General features: G+C 52.3%; 1 protein-coding gene across 22 annotated transcripts in view; it reads left to right on the forward strand.

Annotated features, from left to right (window-relative positions):
• The window catches only part of LOC100382526 (uncharacterized), a 63408-nt gene that overhangs the window by 41812 nt on the left and 473 nt on the right, over positions 1–21123 (forward strand). For 8 of the 22 annotated variants that reach the window (XM_035963120.1, XM_020545148.3, XM_035963119.1 and 5 more), the window contains 5 exons: positions 5707–5790; positions 14267–14335; positions 14435–14572; positions 14801–14938; positions 15167–15304. In XM_035963120.1, the coding sequence (XP_035819013.1) occupies positions 5707–5790; positions 14267–14335; positions 14435–14572; positions 14801–14938; positions 15167–15304 (567 nt within the window). Of the gene's footprint in view, positions 1–5706; positions 5791–13830; positions 14188–14266; positions 14336–14434; positions 14573–14800; positions 14939–15166; positions 15305–15714; positions 16035–19020; positions 21060–21123 lie in introns of those variants that run through there. The other 14 variants (XM_020545150.3, XM_020545152.3, NM_001363306.1 and 11 more) reach the window with 10 other exon arrangements.

The following is a 21123-nucleotide window of genomic DNA, read 5'->3' on the forward strand; positions in this document are numbered from 1 at the left end:
GCGCGCGACCCCTCCACTGCCCACAGCACCGCGCCTCCCAACGGTCCGGTTGCCTACCACCCAACTCCGGCCGCCGTACACGCCATAAACGGCGCCGCCGCTGCTTCCCTCCGCCAGGTCGTCTCACCATCTGCCCCTTTCTCCCCTTCCCCGGAATCGTCAACCTCCGCCACCCAGGGACGATCGGCTGCCCGCCATCCCACTCCGGCCACCGTCCACACCATATCCGGCGCCGCCGCTGCTTCCCTCCGCCAGGTCGCCTCACCATCTGCCCCTTCCTCCCCTTCCCCGGAATCGTCATCCTCCGCCACCCAGGGACGGTCCAAGTTCCAGAGATGGAGTGAGAGTGCGGCGGGTTCCCCTGACGACGGTCTACAGCCACGTTCTTGGGCTGGCAGGCCTCTGTTCCGTGATATTCTGCTTCACCCGCGGGTTCCGCTTGTTCCAGCACAGACTGTTTCGTCTCCGAGGGAGCCCTCCCTACTTGAGACCGGGACGTTGAACCCTCATCACGAGCATCAACATCGCCGGTTTCGTGGGTTGGAGAGTGCGCCGGAGACAGCAATTGGTGGGTGGACCAGAGTTGAATCAAGGAAGGTTAAGAAGCGTCGCCTTAGTGCACTGCGGGCACGTCGCCCGGTGCCAAAAGACTTGAAAGGTCGCTGTTTCAATTGCTTCGCGGATGATCACCTCGCTGCTTTCTGCCACCTAGAGCCAAGGTGTTTTCGTTGCAAGACAGTTGGTCATCGCTCCTACTCCTGCCTCGGGCTTGTGAAGGGTGACAGGAAGGTTCCTATACATCGACGGCTGTTGAGAGGAACGGTTTGGAACAGATTTTCGACAGTTGAGCCAACGATCGCTGATCGTGTTCCGCAGCATCAGTTGCCTCGGGTCCCGGTCTGGAAGAGACTTCAACCTTCTGTGCCCCTTCCATGCAAGAAGGTCTGTATCTGGCGTAGAATCTCCCCTCCAGGCATTGAGAAGGGTCCAGCACATCACAAGATGATAGCAGGGGGAGTGGATGCACATGTTTCTGATTCTCCACCCAGGGATGTTGGAGTTGCGGCCAGGCCGGCTTCGCTGGCACCTTCCCGCCTCGCCCGCGACGCAGGCGCCATCGGAAGCGCAAGTCATCTTCTAGGGGTGGTTCGGATCCGGGTTTGGGGCAATCTGATCAACCCGGAAATGACGAGGCCCCTCTCCTGAAACTGGGACAGCGCATCATCAGCAACCTTGTGTGATTGGTTGGAACAGTATGATGGAAAAAGCAGAGGAGCTTTGATGGGCAGATTTCGAAGGTTTCTTGATGACTGCCTTCTTAAGGAAATTCAACTGCATGGTCGCAAATTTACATGGTCGCAAATTTACATGACTGCCTTCTTAAGGAAATCTGTTGCAATGATTGGGAAGATTTCTTTGCTAATTCGCTCCTGCAAAGTGCATCCTCGGGGGTGTTGGACCACTGTCCTCTTATTCTCAGCCTTAATGTCCAAACCCATAAGAAGAAGCGTTTTCACTTTGAAAGTTACTGGCCCAAATTGCCGGGTTTCCTTGAGGCTGTCAGCCAGAGCTGGAATGCACCGGTTTCCACTGCTTGCCTTATTGAGGGTATATTCTTAAAACTGCAGCGACTTAGCAAGGGGCTGCAAAAATGGAGCCATCACAAGGTTGGTAATGTAAAGCTGCAACTTGCTACTGCTAAGAAAATTCTGCACCGCCTTGAGATTGCCAGGGACAATAGAGTGCTCTCACCCGAGGAGGAATGGCTTAGAAAAAAATTGAAACTGCATTGCCTCGGATTGGCATCGTTAGAGCGCACTATTGCGAGGCTTCGCTCTCGCATTTTTATCTACAAGAGGGTGATGCAGATACTTCTTTCTTTCATCAGCAAGCCCGCTACCGCAAGAAAAAGAACTTTATTGCAAAATTTCAGGTTGAGGAACGTATTGTCACCTCACAGGAAGAAAAACAGCAAGCAGCCTTGGATTTTTATGATAACCTGCTAGGTACAGCTGAACATAGGGACTACACCCTGGACCTGCACAGCCTGGGCATTCAACAACATGATTTGGGGGATCTTGAGCTTGTTTTTTCTATGGAGGAGGTTTGGTCAGTTGTAAAAGATCTGCCTTTGGACAAGGCTCCTGGGCCAGATGGTTTCACATGTCGTTTTTATAAGGTTTGCTGGGATATCATCAAGGAGGATATGATGGGTGCTTTGCTTGCTGTGCAATGTGGGCATGTCTCCAAACTCAAACTCCTCAACACGGCTTTTATCACCCTCCTGCCTAAGAAGGTGGATGCCCTGCTGGTCAAGGATTACAGGCCAATAAGCCTTGTTCACAACTTCTGCTAAGTTGGTAACCAAAGTGCTAGCAGCTCGGTTGGCACCCCACCTGCCAAGTATGGTCTCTATCAACCAAAGTGCCTTTATCAAAGGAAGGAGTATACAAGACAATTTCCTACTGGCGCAACAACTTACCAGATCCTTACACCACACAAAAGAGCCTCACATCCTGCTGAAGTTGGACATTTCCAAGGCCTTTGACTCAATATCCTGGCCATTCTTGCTTGACATGTTACAACACTTGGGTTTTGGTCGAATCTGGTGCAACCTTATTAGTCTGCTGCTTTGCACTTCCTCTACACAGATCCTTGTCAATGGCGAGTCTGGGGAATACATTCTACATCATAGGGGTCTTCGGCAAGGCGATCCTTTGTCCCCCATGCTATTTATCCTTGTCATGGAGGCTTTGAATGCTATGGTCAGTTATGCTTTCAAGGAACATATCCTGCAGCCGATTGCAAATCAACATGCCAAACATTGTATCTCCTATGCTGATGATGTTGTTTTGTTCATGCGGCCCTCTCATCAGGATATCTCAGCAATTATCAGCATTTTAGACATCTTTGGTCATGCTACTGGGCTAAAAACGAACATCTCCAAAAGTTCTGTTACACCAATTCAATGTGGAGCGAATGAACTGACCACCATTTCTGCCTTATCACCATGTGCTACAAAAATCTTTCCCTGCACTTACTTGGGGATTCCTCTATCAATCCGTAGGCTTGCTAACTCTGATCTCTTGCCGCTTGTTGATAAAGTTGCTGATAAACTTCCAGGATGGAAAGCCAATCTTCTCAGCCGGGCTGGTCGTCTTGTCATGGTTAAGACAGTGTTGTCTTCTGTCCCTATCTATCTTATGCTTGCATTAGAACTCCCTAAATGGGTTTTTAAAGCAATCGATATGAGGAGACGAGGCTTTCTTTGGAAGGGGCAAGGTGATGCAAATGGAAGTAACTGTCTCGTGTCCTGGGAAGCTGTACAGCGGCCTCTCAAGTATGGTGGTCTGGGTAATCTCAACCTGGAGATGTTTGGTTAGGCCTTACGTGCCAGGTGGCTTTGGTTACAGAAGATTGACGCGTCAAGGCCATGGGCTGGTCTCCCTATCCGAGTGCACCGTAATGCAAAGGCCCTCGTTGATGTGGCTATTACCTCAGTGGTACACAGTGGTGAATCTGTGATGTTCTGGTCTGATCGTTGGCTCCTTGGTAAAACTGTGGCTGAACACTGTCCAACCCTTATCCAGGTGATTTCTGGAAGGGCTTTAAACCGAAGAACAGTAGCCGAGGGGCTCACAAATCGTCAATGGGTGTCAGATATTCGGGGAGGATTGTCTGTAACGGTCCTAGTGGAGTATCTGCAGCTATGAAACTTGGTTGATGGGGTAGTTCTGCAACCTGACATCGCAGACCAACACATCTGGCGCCTCTCTGCTAATGGTACTTATTGTAGCAAATCGGCCTATGATGCTCTCTTTGTTGGCTCTATCCATTTTGGCCCTTGGCGACGTGTCTTAACTCCTTGGCGACGTGTCTGTAACGGTCCTAGTGGAGTATCTGCAGCTATGGAACTTGGTTGATGGGGTAGTTCTGCAACCTGACATCGCAGACCAACACATCTGGCACCTCTCTGCTAATGGTACTTATTGTAGCAAATCGGCCTATGATGCTCTCTTTGTTGGCTCTATCCATTTTGGCCCTTGGCGACGTGTCTTATATATTCGTCATCAAAGACTAAAAAATGAGGTATTATCCATAAATTTATCTAATATTCGTTATTATTCCATAAATTGATCATTTTTGCAAGGCTCGCGAGCCGGCTCGCGAGCTAGCTCGGCTCGGCTCGCTACAAAAACGAGCTCGAATAAGAGGCTCGGCTCGGCTCGTTCGAGGCTCGCGAGCCGCTCCGAGCTCGAGCCGGCTCGCGAGCCTCGTGCTAATTTTCCAGCCCTACTTAACTCCTTGATCATTTTGGTCGCTTGGGAGATTTGGAAGCACCGTAATGCTTGTGTTTTTGAGGGGGTTGTGCCCTGCACCTAGCGAGTTCAGAGTGCTGTGATTGAGGAGGGCAGTGTTTGGTGTTTGGCTGGTGCATCAACTCTGCAGGACCTCCTGCTGCGCCAGCTTCCTAGGGGACCCTAGCACTTTTTCTCCTGGTGGTCGTTTTTTGGTCGGGTTGTTGCTATGTGTGTGTGTGGTGCGTAGTGTTAATGTCAGGGGGGTCTCGGCCTAGGGGCCTTTGTATTTAGGGGTTGACAAGTCTTGTCTCTCCTATGTTCTTTTTTCTTCTTAATATAATGACACGCAGCTCTCCTGCGTTTGTTCAAAAAAAAGTAGAAGGAAAAAGAGGGTCCAAAATAGACCTAGTACAAAAAAACTCCCCTTTTTCCTGGGTCTATTTTGGATTGGGTCTCTTTTGGACTGAGTTTAAAACAACTACCCAGTACAAAAGAGGTAGTTGTTTTAAACCCGGTCCAAAATAGACCCAGTCCAAAATAGACCCAGGAAAAAGGGGAGTTTTTTTGGACTGGGTTTAAAATAACAACCCAGTACAAAAGAGGTAGTTGTTTTAAACATAGTCCAAAATAGACCCAGGAAAAAGGGGAGTTTTTTTGTACTGGGTCTATTTTGGACCCTCTTTTTCCTTCTACTTAATATAATGATGCACAGTTCTCCTGCGCTTTCGAGAAAAAAGCAATTACCTCTTGTCCTAGAAGTCTGAGGTGCCCGACAGCTGAGTGGGCTCTTCAAACATTATTGTTTGTATCAACTCCTGTATTTTTAATAAATACAAATATTAATAAACTCACATATTATTAAATGCAAATAAATAAATAATAATTAAAAGAACACACATTTGTTGTTAATTGGTAATCTATTACTTTTTTGTGTTGTAATTCTCTTATGGTGCACCACTTGTTTCCCATCTGTTTACTGGTGTAGACTATATTTGTCCGAAGAAAAACTTTGAATCCAACTTCATCAGATATAGGGTGTCCAACCCAACTATTATCTTGACTTTTGTAAGGAAGTCCTTGTATCTGCTCTTCTTTAGATCCTTTTTTCCTTTTTTTAATATAATGGCATGCAATTCTCCTGCGCTTTTCGAGAAAAAAATTAAAGATCTAATCTGTTACATGTGTACAAGTAAAATAAGATCTGAATTGTTATACAGATGGATTTAATCTGTTACATAGTCTAATACTTACGATATGATTTTTCAAGAAAATGAAAGTGTCAAATTGAAATATCTTTAGCTAGAAGAAGAGAATGCCCTATTAAATAAACAACTGTAGGTTTGAAATATGTGAAATCGATATGTGATTTATTTAATTTTCCGTTGACTGGTTATATAATTAACAGGAAACGCTGACAAAAGTTATTCATCTTCAAGATCTACTTCAAAAGGCAGATGCAATACGTACCACAATGCATAATCAAATAATGGTCTGTTTTCAAACTAACATTTTTTTCTTGTGAAAGATGTTAGGAAATAATCCTTAATTGGTGCTAGATTTAGATATTTCTTATTTAGGCAGTAGCTAGGTTGGTGTATTGGTAGTCCTATACAGACTTGTATATTAGGCTGATTAGAGCCTTGATTAGTTTCCTTATAATTACCAATATATATACAAAGCCTTAGAGACTAAGCAAAATAGTCAATAGAACAACACAAACTGGTGTCTATGTGTTCGAGTGTGCGTATCTGGGATGGGAACTCACCGGCAACCCGAGGGTTGCTTCTCTGCTGAAGTTCTGACAACTAGTACCAGAGGCGAGGTCGTTGAAGATGACCTGGAAGAAGTCTGACAACGACACCTACAAAGATGGTGTGGTGGTCTAATAAGTAATACTTAAGATAAGTGCCGGGAGTGGCTATCTCGTCGTTATTAAGACCAACTACTCGGATTGGTCACTCCTAATGAAGGTGAAGTTGATGGCGAGCGTGCTTTAAAACGTCGTGGAGCACGTTGGCACCGATTCACACCATTTTCAATCTTTTTTTCCTACCTTCTTAATGAAAAGATGTGCATGTCTTTTGCGCGTTCGAGAAAAAAAAAGATAATGGCGCTTGACGCTCTTCGTAGCGCGGTGCCACCGGAGATGGTCGCCGACAAGTAAACGACAAAAGAGGCGGGTCGGGTGTGACTATGAAGTTCGCCGCCGTGAAGTTATTGCGAAAGTTCGACCTAGCGGCGCTCAACGTTGACGAGCCTGTCGAAGACTTCGCGTTGCGCCTGAATGGCGTGGCTACAGAACTCGCCACGCTTGGAGTCAACGTCAAGGAAAAGAAGATCATGGAGAAGATCGCCTGCAGCATTCCGCCACGGTTCAAGTAGATCGTTCTGTCCATCACCACATTCCTTGACCAGTCCACCGTCAGTCTCGGACATAGGGCGTTTGAGGCGGACGACAGAGGACCCCTCCGAGGAAGCACTAGGGTTGCTGCAACACGACTGGCGGCTCTACTTCATGGAGGAGTGAGATGCCTTCGCAAGAAGTGGGAGGCGGAGATCCACTCCGGCATTGGCTTCACTGGTGGATCAAGGCGTTGTGTCGGAGGAATACACAAGCGTGTACACGGGCTTTAACGACGCGCGTTTGGTGGGCCGTCATTTGGTAAGCCTACTGTTGATGAGTGCAAAAGATGCGGCAAGATGTCCCACTAGGCCCGCGAATGCCCATCGAAGCCCAAGGAGGAGCAAACCCATGCGGTTTAGGAGGATGAGGAGGCATCTTTCCTTGTCATATCATTCCCGATCGTGCGCTCACTGCTGTCGCCAAAATTCACCCGCACAACGGCCGATCGTTCACCGGCGGCCATCTCCCCAACAATGGCCACCTCCTCGACAAAGGGCACCTTGACAGGGAACACTTCCTCGACGGCAGCCACACTGCCACGTGCTGTGCTGCTGCGGAGGGTGGGACATGAACATGGCAGCAGCGGACGTGAAGCAAAGGAGGCGCCTGGGGCTCGGATCGAGATCTTAGTGGATGTCTTCGCCCAACATGGAGAAGAGGAACGCGAGGCGAGGACATGGGTCTTGGACTCTGAGGCTGCCAACCACATGTCCGGGTTTAGGGTTGCCTTCGCCGTGCTGGACACCGCGGTCTGGGCACCGTGCGCTTCGACGACAACTTGGTGGCGTGGATTGAGCGTCATGGGTCTTAGAGTGGACGCACTGTCCAGTTCAACCCAAAAGTTTAAGTTGATGTGAGAAGGTAGTCAATACATTTATACACTTCAACACCCCCAATCATGTTCAACCAGAGAGAAAGGCGCTAATGTAGCCAAAGAGAAAGGCGCAAACATGGAAATAAATGTGTGGAGGCACAAATAAAGCCTCTGCCAGGATTCGAACTCGAGACCTCTGGCTTTATGTTAGAGTGGACGCGCTGACTAGTTCAACCCAAAAGATTAAGTTGATGGGAGATGATAGTCAATCCACTTATACACTTCAATAATGGGACGATTAAGTTTATGTGTAAGATCAGTTAGATTCATTCGCTTGCAGGAGTCTACTTCATCCCTCGACTGACGACGAACATCGTGAGCATCGGGCAGCAGGCAACTTGATGATGTCAAGTACAAGAACAACAATGATGAGAGGGTAATGTGAATTCGGTAACCTAGCGATGGTGGTACATGCGACATACAGGCTGTACTTGCTACATCTCAAGATGGTGTAACCAGTGTGCCTGGAGATACACGAGCGCGAAGATGAGGTGGCATGACGATGACATGAGCGTTTCGACCACGTCAACATGCTCTGCGGAAGTTGGCATGAGAGGAGCTAGTTCGAGGGCTGCCTTAGCTCAGTCAGGTTGAGTGGGTGTGCAAGGCTTGCTAGGCGGGCAAGTAGAGGCACACCTCCTTCACGGCGCAAGCAGGGCTTGCTAGGCGGGCAAGTAGAGGCACACCTCCTTCACGGCGCAAGCAGAGTTTCATGCGCGACAACTCTTGGAGCTGGTGCATGGTGACCTGTGCGGTCCCATCGTGCCAGGGATGCCAAGGGACAACAAGGAATTGTTGGTGGATGACCTCATTAGATACATGTGGGTGGCTGCGATCTATTCTAAGGATGACGTTCACTAGTAGCACACTGCTCCCTACGGTCCACAACATATTAGCGTGGTTGAGCACCGGAACAGGATTATCGTGGTAGCAGCAAGGAGCATGCTCAAGGCGAAAGGGCTACCGAGCAGGTTTTGGGGTGATGCGGTAAGCACGATTGTGTATATACTAAAAAGGTGCCCGTCAAAGAGTGTGGATGGGATGACGCCATTTGAGGCGTGGCACGAGAAGAAACCGGTCGTGCACCACATCAAGACATCGACTGCATCGTCTACGTCCGCAACACGACACCTCATCTAAAGAAGCTAGAAGGTCGTGGGTGCAAGATGATCTTCGTCAGCAACCAAGGCGGAACGAAGGCATATCGCGCCTACGACCCCGCCATCAAGTGTGTCATGTGACAAAGGACGTTTTCTTCGACGAAGAAGCCCAGTGGGCTGGGGAACTGACGTTGACATCGAGACAACAGGTAATAATAATAACATGTTCACGATGGAGTACACCATCGAGAATCAGGCGCCTCTTTTGGTCGTGAGAGACGCAAAGGCTTCTAAAGATGTGTCATCGACTAGGGACATGACCTTGCCACCGTCACCACATGCCACTCTAGGGGACACGTTTGGAGGAGTAGGCGGGACACGAACAGTAGTGTTTGTCTCGTTGCCTGTCCGAGTAGCGCGTCTAGACTCGGTGCGCCTATTCATCGCCATAGCGATATACGAGGCGTGAGGGGTGCAGCACATGGACGTCAACTTGGTGTTACTGAGCGGCGACCTGCAGGAGGATGTCTATGTGTAGAAACCAGTCGACTTTGTCGTCACCAGCAAGGAGACAAGGTGCTCAAGCTGTGGAAGGCTCTGTACAGGCTGCACCAGGCACCACGGGCTTGGAACACGAAACTGGATAACACAATGTTGTTGCTCAGTTTTAGGAATCATTTGGAGCCCACCATCTACATCAGATGGAGTGGCAACACAAAGCTAGTGGTAGGAGTGTATGTGGATGATCTGGTGATCATCGGCATCCCTGCGAGGACATCAAGCAGTTCAAATAGGAAATGACAGCTGCGTTCAAGATGACAGATCTTGTCGTGCTTCACTACTACCTCAAGATCTTGCCTTGCCTGTCATTCTAGTTGTGAGTCACTATAACCCACAAATCTTGCCTTGCCTGTCATTCTAGTATAGCATAGCCCATGATCTAGAGTACCAGCCACATATCTCAAGATTCTTTTTACAGCCTGAAGATGTTCAGCTGTTGGCTTCTCCAGAAATCTGCTAACATACCCAATAGCAAAAGCCAAATCTGGCCTTGTGTGCACTAGATATCTCAGGCTACCAACTAGTCTTCTATACTGAGTTGGATTTACCTCCTTTGTTGTACTTTCCTTGCTCAGTTTCAACCTTTCTTCCATGGGGGTGGTGGCTGGATTATAGTTTGCCATACCACCGTGCTCAAGTATCTTCTTAGCATAATGAGTCTGTTTCAGAGTAATGCTTCCCTCTGATTGTCTTACCTCAACCCCAAGATAGAAAGACAACAGACCCAAATCACTCATTTCGAATGTCTGCTTCATTTTTGCCTTGAAAACTTCAATCTTCTGCTGATTGACTCCAGTGATGATCAAATCATCAACATGGACTCCAATTACCAGCAAAGAATCACCTGAGCCTTTCCTGTACATGGCAGCCTCATATACATTCTGCTCAAAACCCATCTGCTTGAGAGTCAAATCAAGTTTGGCATTCCAAGCCCGAGGAGCCTGTCTTAGGCCATACAATGCCTTGTGTAACCTGTACACTTTCTTCTCTTCTCCTGATACTTCAAAGCCTGGTGGCTGAGTAACATAAACCTCTTCCTTGAGTTCTCCATTCAGAAATGCAGACTTCACATCCATGTGATGTACTGCCCAACCTTCTTGTGCTGCTAGAGCAAGTAAAACACGTATTGATTCCATTCTTGCAACTGGTGCAAAGGCATCTTCATAGTCAATCCCTTCCTCCTGAACAAAGCCACGGGCCACAAGTCTTGCCTTGTGCCTGATTACAGCACCATGTTCATCCTTCTTCAATTTAAACACCCACTTCAATGAAATTGGGCGATGACCTGGACTAGGAGTAACAAGCTCCCAAGTCCCATTCCGCTCAACTGAGCTCAGCTCTTCCTTCATTGCTGCCTGCCAATCTGGGTCATCTTTGGCCTCTTCATAGCTTGTGGGCTCCCGGCATGAGTGAGGTTCAGTTCTGCAAACAACCTCAGTGCCGGCAAAGGGGTTGGCTGATTACCAATAATATCATGGATCTTCCTATAACGAAGCTCTTCACCATCATGATAAGCATCCACCCTTTCACTATCATTCTCCAGAGGAGTCACGTGCTCTATCTGCGGGCTTGCTGGAGCTGGTGTAGGTGTTCTAGGCGACACAGACACCTCTGTCTCCACTGCGGATTCCTCTGCTTCTGCTGCAGACTCTCCTGCACTCACCAAAGGGAGACTAGGTGATGTAGGATGTGACTGAAGAGGTGGTGAGGGTAACACTGAACTCTCTGCTTTAGAAAACTCTTCTGCCCATGGAAACTCAACAACAAAATTGTTGCCTGCTGCCTCTGAAGTACCTGCTGCCGCTGATGCCCAGTCCCAGCCACGTCCTTCATCAAATACCACATCACGGCTGACTCGCACGCGCTGGGACACTGGATCAAATACACGACATGCCTTGGCCCCTTCTGCATAGCCAATGAACACTCCAACCTCACCACGATCATCAAGTTTCTGGAGCTGAGTAAGCCGCCGGGTATAAGCCACGCAGCCAAATACCTTGAGATGGCCAACTGTTGGTGCCCGGCCGTGCCATGCCTCATACGGAGTGACATTCTTCAGTGCCTTTGTTGGAGATCGATTCAGAATGTGCACAGTCGTCATCACAGCCTCCCCCTAAAACCGAGAAGGCATCCGGCGTTGCTTGAGCAGAGCACGTGCCATGGCCACCACAGTTTGATTCCTGCGCTCAACCACACCATTCTGTTGCGGTGAATAAGGAGCACTGAAATGCCTTTTAATACCTTCATCAGCTCAGTATGCGGCGAACTCCGCGACGGTGAATTCCCCGCCATTGTCGGTGCGCAGGACCTTCAACTTGCGCCTGCTTTCCACCTCTGCTGTCGCCTTGATCTTCTTGATTGCTTCGGCCGCTGCGTCCTTGGATGGTAGCAACACTGCCCACATAAAACGGGTGGCATCATCGACGAGCAGCAGGATGTAGCGGTTGCCCGCCGGTGTCGCTGGCGTGACTGGGCCGCACAGATCACCGTGCACCAATTCGAGTTGATTCTGGGCACGATATGCTGTTGCGGCCGGAAAAGAGCGTCGCCTCTGCTTCGTGGTGACACAAGTGTCACATACCTGCTCCACATGATCGATCACCGGCATCCCACGCGCCATCTCCTCCTTGTTGAGTCGCCGGAGTGCATCGAAGTTCAGATGGCCGAAACGTTCGTGCCACTGCCATGCCTCAACATCCTTGCGTGCCGCGAGACAGATAGGTTGTGCAGCCTCGAGGTACAAAATGTACAATATGTTCTTCCCTCGATGTACCTTGGCCAGCAATCGGTGATGATTGTCCCAAATGCGGAGCACGCCATGGTTAATCACAACCTTGGACCCTCCTTCATCAAGCTGTCCCAGACTTAGTATGGAGTTCTTCAGCGCTGGAATGTAGTAAACGCCGTGAAGAACTCTCTGCTCACCAGTCTTGGCTTGAAAAATGATGGATCCAACTCCCTTGATTTCCACCTTCGATGCATCCCCGAACCGGACCGTTCCTCGAACACCAGTGTTCAGATCAGCAAAGAGTTCTTGACGCCCGGTCATGTGATGTGTTGCGCCAGAGTCTAGGTACCAACCGCTGTCCATATCTTATTTATCCACGCCAAGGTAGGCACAGGCACGTGGCTCAGAGAGCTCGACGTGCTGCGCCGTGTAGCTGTGCGCCGGCGTGCTCTGTTCCAGGCTGATAAAGCCATGTGCCAGAAACAGAGCACCATCTTCTTCACATTCGGCGTACTGGACGCGCGCCTCATGCCTTCCTTGGTTCTCGCCACGCTGTCCAGCCTGATTTCCACCGCCGCGACCTCCACCACGGTTGCCACCGCCGCGCCCAGCACGGTTTCCACCGCCACTGCCGCGCTCTGCATCCTCACGGCGCGGTTGCGGACACTCACGTGCCCAGTGGCCTTCCTGGTTGCAGTTGAGGCAGGTGTTGGGGCCGACACGGCCAGCAACATTGTCGTCTCCTCGTCCGCCACCACGTCCACCTCCTCTGCCTCGTCCTCGTCCACCACCGCGGCTGCGTCCACCGCCACCGCGCTGGTTCCTGGAACCAGAGCCACCTGCATCGTCTCCCTTCTTCTGCTTTCTGCATCGCGCTTTCCACTGCTCCTCAGTGTACAGCAGCTTGCCATTGATGGCCACCGGCTCGGTCAGTACTTGTTCTTCGCGATTGTCCACCGCCTTAAGCCTTCCAGTCACCTCCTCAAGAGTCAGTGCCTCAAAATCAAGGAACTGCTCAATGGCGACGACGATCTGTGAGTACTTGGCTGGCACCGTGCGCAGGAATTTCTCCACCACGCGCTCCTCAGTGATGTCCCTATCACCATGGATGACAAGTTGCTGGTGCAGAGTTGACAACCGCACAGCAAAGTCATCCACTTGCTCACCAGGATTGACGCTGATGTTCTCCCAATCACGGCGTAGGCGCTGCAGCGTTGCTCGACGGACCCTGTCCACGCCGATGCGGGTCGCAGCGATGGTGTCCCACGCCTCCTTCGCCGTAGCCTTGTCGAGCAGTGGGAGACCCATCTCCTTGGGTACAGCCCCGACAATCACCTCCAGTGCGCGTCTGTCATCGCGGAACTGGACAGGACCGCCTTCAATGGCGTCCCAGAGATCGTGCGCCTGCATCCTCAGCTTCATAGTCTGGCTCCACTCGTAGTAATTCGTCTTGTCCAGCATCGGCCACGCCGTGCCGCTGCCGGAGTCGCGGTACACCACCCTTCCTTGCGGCGACTCGTAGCGACCACCGCCGCGGCAGCGCCTCCGGTCCCGCAGTGGTGACTGCGAACTCCTCCGATCTCGCGGAGGAGTCCACGGCCTCCGATTCTTCTCCATCTCCTCTTCCTCGACCTCCTCATCTTCTCCCTTCTCGGCGGCGATTTCAGCCCGCAGCTCCTGCGCCGTCCTTGCCGCCGCCTCTGCTGCAGCCGCTGCCTGCTTTGCTGCCTGGACTGCCAGCGCCGCTGCTTCCTCTGCAGCCTTCAGGCGTGCAGCCCGGCTGGAGAAGTCGCCCAGCTCTCCTTCGCTAGTTCCCTTGGCCTTGAGCCTGGCAGCGCGCTCAGCAGAGGTCGACATGAGTAGAGAAGAGAGGAGTCGGCCTTGAGGCTCTCAGGTGTCTAACCTAAGCTCTAATACCAAATGTTAGAGGTAGACAGAGTGTTTTGCCGGGGGTACTAACCACAGCTATCATTGCTTGATTATATAGAAGGATGAGTCACATTGATTACATAACAGCTCATTAGAGCTTAGCTAATCTGATAGGAGCCTTGGCAGCCGCACACATCTGTTGAGCTACTCAAGGTTTTTAATGACTATAATTAACTAGCACAAGTAACTAGGAGAATGCTTAGGAAACAGGACTTAATAACAACACAGATTCCATCCGGATGCTTGTTCAAACAGTTCTCTCAGATAAGAAACCAGAAGAAATTCAATCAGTGAGCCTACTGTGTAGCTAGCTGTTTATGCAATGTGGTCGTGAGAATAAATATTCATAATGAATCTATAAATTTTCAGGTTGTAGAATCACTCTTGAGCAAAGTAATTAATGAACTTGAGCACCGTATTGCAAGCCAGAGTGAATTGGTATATTCACTTCTTTTACCAGCCGCACAGTTCCTGTTGCATTTAGTTTTGACTAAACCAACCATATGCACAGTTGGAATAATAGAGACTATGGAACAGGTGAAAGAAACTATGGATACCAACGGCTGTAACTCAGTTTTGAGAATGGAGTCTCCCTGTAACACCAATGACAGTAAATCATTATCCAGAGTGGACCCTCCACAAGTGGAGTTGACTTCCTGCAGTGATCTGGAGAAGGTATCCACTTTTTGTGAACACAATAATAACTGAATGTTCTTAATTTGGTACAATACTTCAATTAAATATTTGCTACTCAGCAAAGTAATTAATGAATTTGAGCACCGTATTGCAAGCCAGAATGAATTGGTATATTCACTTCATTTACCAGCCGCACAATTCCTGTTGCATTTAGTTTTGACTAAACCAACCATATGCACAGTTGGAATAATAGAGACTATGGAACAGGTTAAAGAAACTATGGATACCAATGGCTGTAACTCAGTTTTGAGAATGGAGTCTCCCTGTAACACCAATGACAGTAAATCATTATCCAGAGTGGACCCTCCACAAGTGGAGTTGACTTCTTGCAGTGATCTGGAGAAGGTATCCACTTTTTGTGAACACAATAATAACTGAATGTTCTTAATTTGGTACAATACTTCAATTAAATATTTGCTACTCAGCAAAGTAATTAATGAATTTGAGCACCGTATTGCAAGCCAGAATGAATTGGTATATTCACTTCATTTACCAGCCGCACAATTCCTGTTGCATTTAGTTTTGACTAAACCAACCATATGCACAGTTGGAATAATAGAGACTATGGAACAGGTTAAAGAAACTATGGATACCAATGGCTGTAACTCAGTTTTGAGAATGGAGTCTCCCTGTAACACCAATGACAGTAAATCATTATCCAGAGTGGACCCTCCACAAGTGGAGTTGACTTCCTGCAGTGATCTGGAGAAGGTATCCACTTTTTGTGAACACAGTAATAACTGAATGTTCTTAATTTGGTACAATACTTCAATTAAATATTTGCTATTCCCTCTGTCCAAAAAATTAATATATTTTATATTCTCCTTGGACAAACATCTCTAACTTTGACCAAATTTATAGAAAATGCATCAATATCTAGAATACCAAATAAATATAATATCAAGACATTTTATGATGGTCAATTAACAAAAGTAATTTGATATTGTAGATATCAATGTATTTTTCTATATATTTCGCAAAAGCAAACTAAATTTGATTCAAGACAAAACTACCATTTTGGAATCGAAGGAATATTATAGAGTTATTCATATAAACATGTGAAAAATATTATTTTGTTCATTCTGGCTGAAATTGGTCCTTGCAATAATATTTGTCATTAGGCCACTGATGACTGGGACGATCTCAAAGGGATTGAGACCGAGGCATGTGGCAACTTGAATGATATGATGATGAAGAATGTACCTGACTGCAATGGGGGAGTTGCTATAGACAGCAGTTATACATCCAGAGAGCCAAATTCGTCCTCTCAACGTGCTCCGAATGATCTTGAAGCTTTCAAATTTGCCTCTGATGATTTAGATTTTGAAATGGACAACCTTCCTGACAATTCTAGTATGCAAAGTATTGGAATGTGAACCCCTAACCCTAACAGGGGTTGGGTGATATATTAATAGGCTGGGTAAACTGGGCCAGGCCCATTACAGAGAGGTGAGATGGTCATTACACGGGGAAGACCCCAAACCCTAAACGGGTATTCTAACACCCCCCCGCAGTCACAACTCTATCCTGTACAGATGTTGAGACTGGATCGAAAGTCTAAAAATACACTCGACGGTAATCCCTTGGTGAAGATGTCGGCGAACTGCAGCGTGGTGGGGACGCTGAGAACTCGAACGTCACCGGCAGCGACACGCTCGCGGACGAAGTGCAGGTCGATCTCCACATGCTTCGTGCGCTGATGCTGCACGGGGTTGGTGGAGAGGTAGACCGCGCTGACGTTGTCGCAGTAGACGAGGGTGGCGCGCTGGAGGGGACTGTGGAGCTCGTGGAGGAGCTGGCGCAGCCAGGAGGCCTCTGCCACGCCGTTGGCCACGGCACGGTACTCGGCCTCAGCGCTGGAGCGAGAGACGACGGGCTGACGCTTGGCGGCCCAAGAGACGAGGTTGGCGCCCAGGAACACGGCGTAACCGGAGGTGGACCGGCGCGTGTCGGGACAGCCAGCCCAGTCAGCGTCGGTGTAGACCACGAGCTCTGACGTCGGGGATGGTCGGAGAAGGAGGCCGTAGTCGAGGGAGTCGCGGAGGTAGCGCAGAATCCGCTTGAGCGCGGTGAGATGGGGCTCCCGCGGAGTGTGCATATGCAGGCACACCTGCTGGACGGCGTATGCGATGTCGGGCCTGGAGAAGGTGAGGTACTGGAGCGCGCCGGTCAGGCTCCGGTAGGACGTCGCGTCGGCGACCGGAGGCCCGTTGTCCTCAGAGAGCTTCGCCTGAGTGTCGACAGGCGTGGAGCAGGGCCTGCAGTCAGACATGCCAGCCCGCTCCAGGATGTCGATGGCGTACTGGCGCTGGTGGAGGAAGAGACCCTGGGACCGACGCTCGGCGGTGATGCCGAGGAAGTGGTGTAGGGGCCCAGGTCCTTCATCGCGAACTCTCGCTGAAGGGCGATGATCGTGCGACGTAGAAGGTCGGCGGTGGATGCCGTGAGCACAATGTCGTCGACGTAGAGTAGGAGGTAGACGGTGTCGTCGCCGCGCCGGTAGATGAACAGGGACGTGTCCGACTTGGCCTTAACGAAGCCGATGGAGGCCAGGTAGGAGGCGAAGCGACTGTACCATGCCCGTGGCGCCTGCTTGAGGCCGCACAGGGACCAGTTCAGCCGACAGACCAGATCCGGACGGTCAGCGTCGACGAAGCCGGTGGGCTGGCTGCAGTAGACAGTCTCCGTCAGAGTGCCATGGAGGAAGGCATTCTTGACATCAAGCTGATGGATCGCCCAGTCGTGGGAGAGGGCGAGGGAGAGGACGGCGCGAACAGTGGCGAACTTGACGACGGGGCTGAAGGTCTCGTCGTAGTCCACTCTGGGGCGCTGTGTGAAGCCCCGAAGGACCCAACGGGCCTTGTAGCGGTCGAGGGAGCCATCCGAGGTCAGCTTGTGGCGAAATAGCCACTTGCCGGTGACCACGTTGGCGCCTGGTGGACACGGCACCAGGTCCCAGGTGTGGTTGGCCAAGAGGGTCGCGTACTCCTCCTCCATAGCACGACGCCAGTGTGGGTCGGCGAGGGCAGTGCGAACGGAGGAGAGCACCGGGGAAGCGTCGGGTGGAGTGCTGGACGTATCAGCTGCCAGGATCAGCCGGTCGACGGGGCGAAGAACGCCAGCGGCGCGCCGAGTCACCATCGGGTGGACGTGTCCGGGGTCACGGTGGATGGCGACCGGGTGGTATACGGACGGCTCGGAGCGGACCGCCGGAACGTCGAGAGCGGCGGGTGTGGCCGGCTCGCGGCGGTGATAGGCGACGGCGGGGTCGGCGAAGCGGGTCGCGCTCGTCGACGGGCCCGAGTCGGGGGGCGCGGAGGTAGTGGCGTGGCCGCGGCGGTGGTAGACGAGCGTGGGGTTGGCGAAGCGAGTCGGGGTCGACGGGGCCACGCGTGGCACAGGCGGGGTCGACGGGGCCGCGCGTGTCGCAGGCGTGGTCGACGGGGCCGCGCGTGGCGCAGGCGTGGTCGACGGGGTCGCGCGAGGCGCAGGCGGGGTCGACGGGGCCGCGCGTGGCGCAGGCAGGATCGACGGGGCCGCGCATGACGAAGGCATGATCGACGTGGCCGCGCGTGGCGCAAGCGGGGTCGACGGCGCCGCGCATGGCGTGGAGATGGGCGCGAGCTGTGGCGTCGTGGCTGCACGAGGAGCAGGTAACGGCGCAAGACGGGACGCCGGGGGTGGGGGGGAACCGGGTCGGACTCGAGGAGAGAGTCAAGATCGGTGGGTGGGGTGGAGCCTGCAAGGGGAAACACATCTTCGTCGAAGACGACGTGACGAGAGATGATGATGCGGTGGGAGGTGAGGTCCAGGCACCGATACCCCTTGTGGTCAGGGGAGTAGCCGAGGAAGAGGCAGCGAGTGGAGCGAGGAGAAAGCTTGTTAGGGGCGGTAGCGGAAATGTTGGGGTAGCAGGCACAGCCGAACACGCGCAGGTGGTCGTAGGAAGGGGCTGTGCCGTAAAGGGCGAAGTGAGGTGTAGGGTGGCTCACCGCCTTCGAGGGAAGACGGTTGAGGAGATGCGTGGCGGTATGAAGGGCCTCTGCCCAGTAGGTGGCAGGAAGAGACGCCTGAAAGAGAAGGCATCGGATCATGTTGGTGGTGGTTCGAATCATGCGCTCGGCCTGACCGTTCTGAGCAGAGGTGTAGGGACACGAGAGGCGCAACTGGACGCCGTGAGTGAGGAAGAATGACCGAGAGGCGTGGTTGTCGAACTCGCGGCCGTTGTCGCATTGCAGGGCACGGACCGGGCGCTCGAACTGGGTGGATACCCAGGCGAAGAAGTGAGTGAGGGTGGTAAACGTGTCAGACTTCAGTCGAAGGGGGAAAGTCCAAAGAAAATGGGAGTAGTCGTCCAGAATGACCAGGTAGTATTTGTACCCGGAGAGGCTAAGGACAGGAGACGTCCAGAGATCACAGTGGACAAGATCAAAGGCCTGAACAGCCCTAGACGTGGAAGTGGAAAAAGGAAGACGGCAGTGACGGCCGAGCTGACAAGCATGACAGAGACGCTCCGAAGAGCCCCGAGTATAGGATATGTCTGAGTGGCTGGAAAGCTGGGACATGACGTCAGGTCCAGGGTGCCCGAGACAACGGTGCCAAATGGCGGAGGAGGTGGTGGTAGTAGCAAGAGCAGGAGATGAGGCTACTCTGGTGTGGGGAGTGGAGGGCAAGTGAAGAGAATAGAGGGGGCCAGAGCTGTCACAGCGAGCGAGCACAGCATGTGTGGGAAGGTGGCGTATGGTGAGACCCCAGGGGTCGAACTCCATAGAGCACTGGTTGTCACTAGTGAAGCGACGAACCGAGAGGAGGGGATGAGTCAGTCCGGGAGCAACAAGGACGTCGTTAAGGCAGAATGGTCCTGGAAGAACCGATGCACCTACTGAGGTGACCGGGAGGGTGGAACCGTTGCTGACGACGATGGAGGAAGGATGTGAGGGGTGCGGTGGATGGGAGTGGAATAACGAACTAGGTGTGGGGGTAGTGTGGTAGGAGGCCCCGGAGTCAACCATCCAATCGACGGGAGAGGGAGACAGAGGGAAGGCTGCAGGGTGCGCGGAAAGAGCTAGAGGAGGAGCGCTGGCGTGGTTGCTAGGAGGGGAGGGGGACAAAGGGGGCTCGATTGCCAGGGAGGCAATCATTGTACGAGGGAAGACAAGGGGCCCGGACACGTGACGACCGGTCGTGGGATGGATTTCAACACAGTCACGGAGGACAGGGCTCATGGCGTGATCGAAGGCCACAAAGGTGCCCTGGACAAACTGACCATCGTGGAGGACACGCACGGTGAGCCCGTCGAAAGGGGGTGAAGCCATGAGAGAGTGGAGAAGGGAATGGCGAATGGTGCGGCAGAGGGATGAGCTGCACACAAGTCACAGTGAGACAACTAGACGAGCAGACGAGATGCCAAGACGTGCGGCCAAGCAGGAAACAGCGACAGGCGGCAGCCGTGCGTCCGCGCGGGTCGTCGCCTCGACGGGACCAAGCGGCAAGCAGAACAGCGGAGCGCCGGACCGGGCGGCTGGAGCGCGGAGCGACGGAGCGTGCCGAGTCCGAGGCTCCGAGCGGCTGGAGCGTCGGCAGGAGCGACCGGCGGCCGAGCGGGCAGCTGGCAGCCTTCGGGCAGCGGGCGACCTCCAGGCGCTTGGAAGCGTCGCAGGGTTGCGAGGGAGGCCGGCGTCAGAGCCCGGGAGGACCACGTGCACCAGCACCCCAGGGAGCCGCGCCTGTGCGTGCACGCCTGCGTGTAGACGACGAGCAGGGCAGCGCTGCTGCAGGGAGGGGACCGGGCGCGGGCGGACCGTCGGGGGCGTGGGGCAGCGGCACAAACGGCCAGAGCGACACGACGGGAGCGGCGGCTCCGGGAGAGGCGCAGGACGGGGATCCGCCGGTCGCTCGCCTTCTTCCTCAACCCGCCGCTGGACTGCGTCGCCTGCCCGCCGGGCGCGCTCCTCCACGGGAACAGGCAGGTCGGTGGCCCGCGCGCGTTCGGAGGAAGACGAGCGCCCGAGGAAGACGACGAGCAGGGCCAGGGGACGGCAGGCCGGTCGACGGACGGAGCGCTGCGCAGCGCACCAAAGCAGCCGCCACCCGCCAGGCAAGAGGCCACAGCCAAACAGGGACTGGGCGCGGCCCCGGCAGCCCTGGCGGCGCTCGGCAGTGGGGGAGGAGAGAGCCGGCGGCTGGCGGCTGGGAGGGAGAGACGCTGTCGGTTGGGGACCGGCGGCTGGGAGAGAGGAGGGTGGGAAAAACCTAATCTGATACCATATTGGAATGTGAACCCCTAACCCTAACAGGGGTTGGGTGATATATTAATAGGCTGGGTAAACTGGGCCAGGCCCATTACAGAGGGGTGAGATGGTCATTACATGGGGAAGACCCCAAACCCTAAACGGGTATTCTAACACAAAGGCAGACACAATCAAGAAACTCTGGAATGCAGACCCGAAGCTCCGCAAAATCCACAGTAGGCCACTTATTCCGATCTTCCACTAATAGTCAATTCCATCGTCGTTATTCTAGTTTGCATA

Source organism: Zea mays, chromosome 10 (genome assembly GCF_902167145.1).
Source record: "Zea mays cultivar B73 chromosome 10, Zm-B73-REFERENCE-NAM-5.0, whole genome shotgun sequence".
NCBI lineage: Eukaryota > Viridiplantae > Streptophyta > Magnoliopsida > Poales > Poaceae > Zea > Zea mays.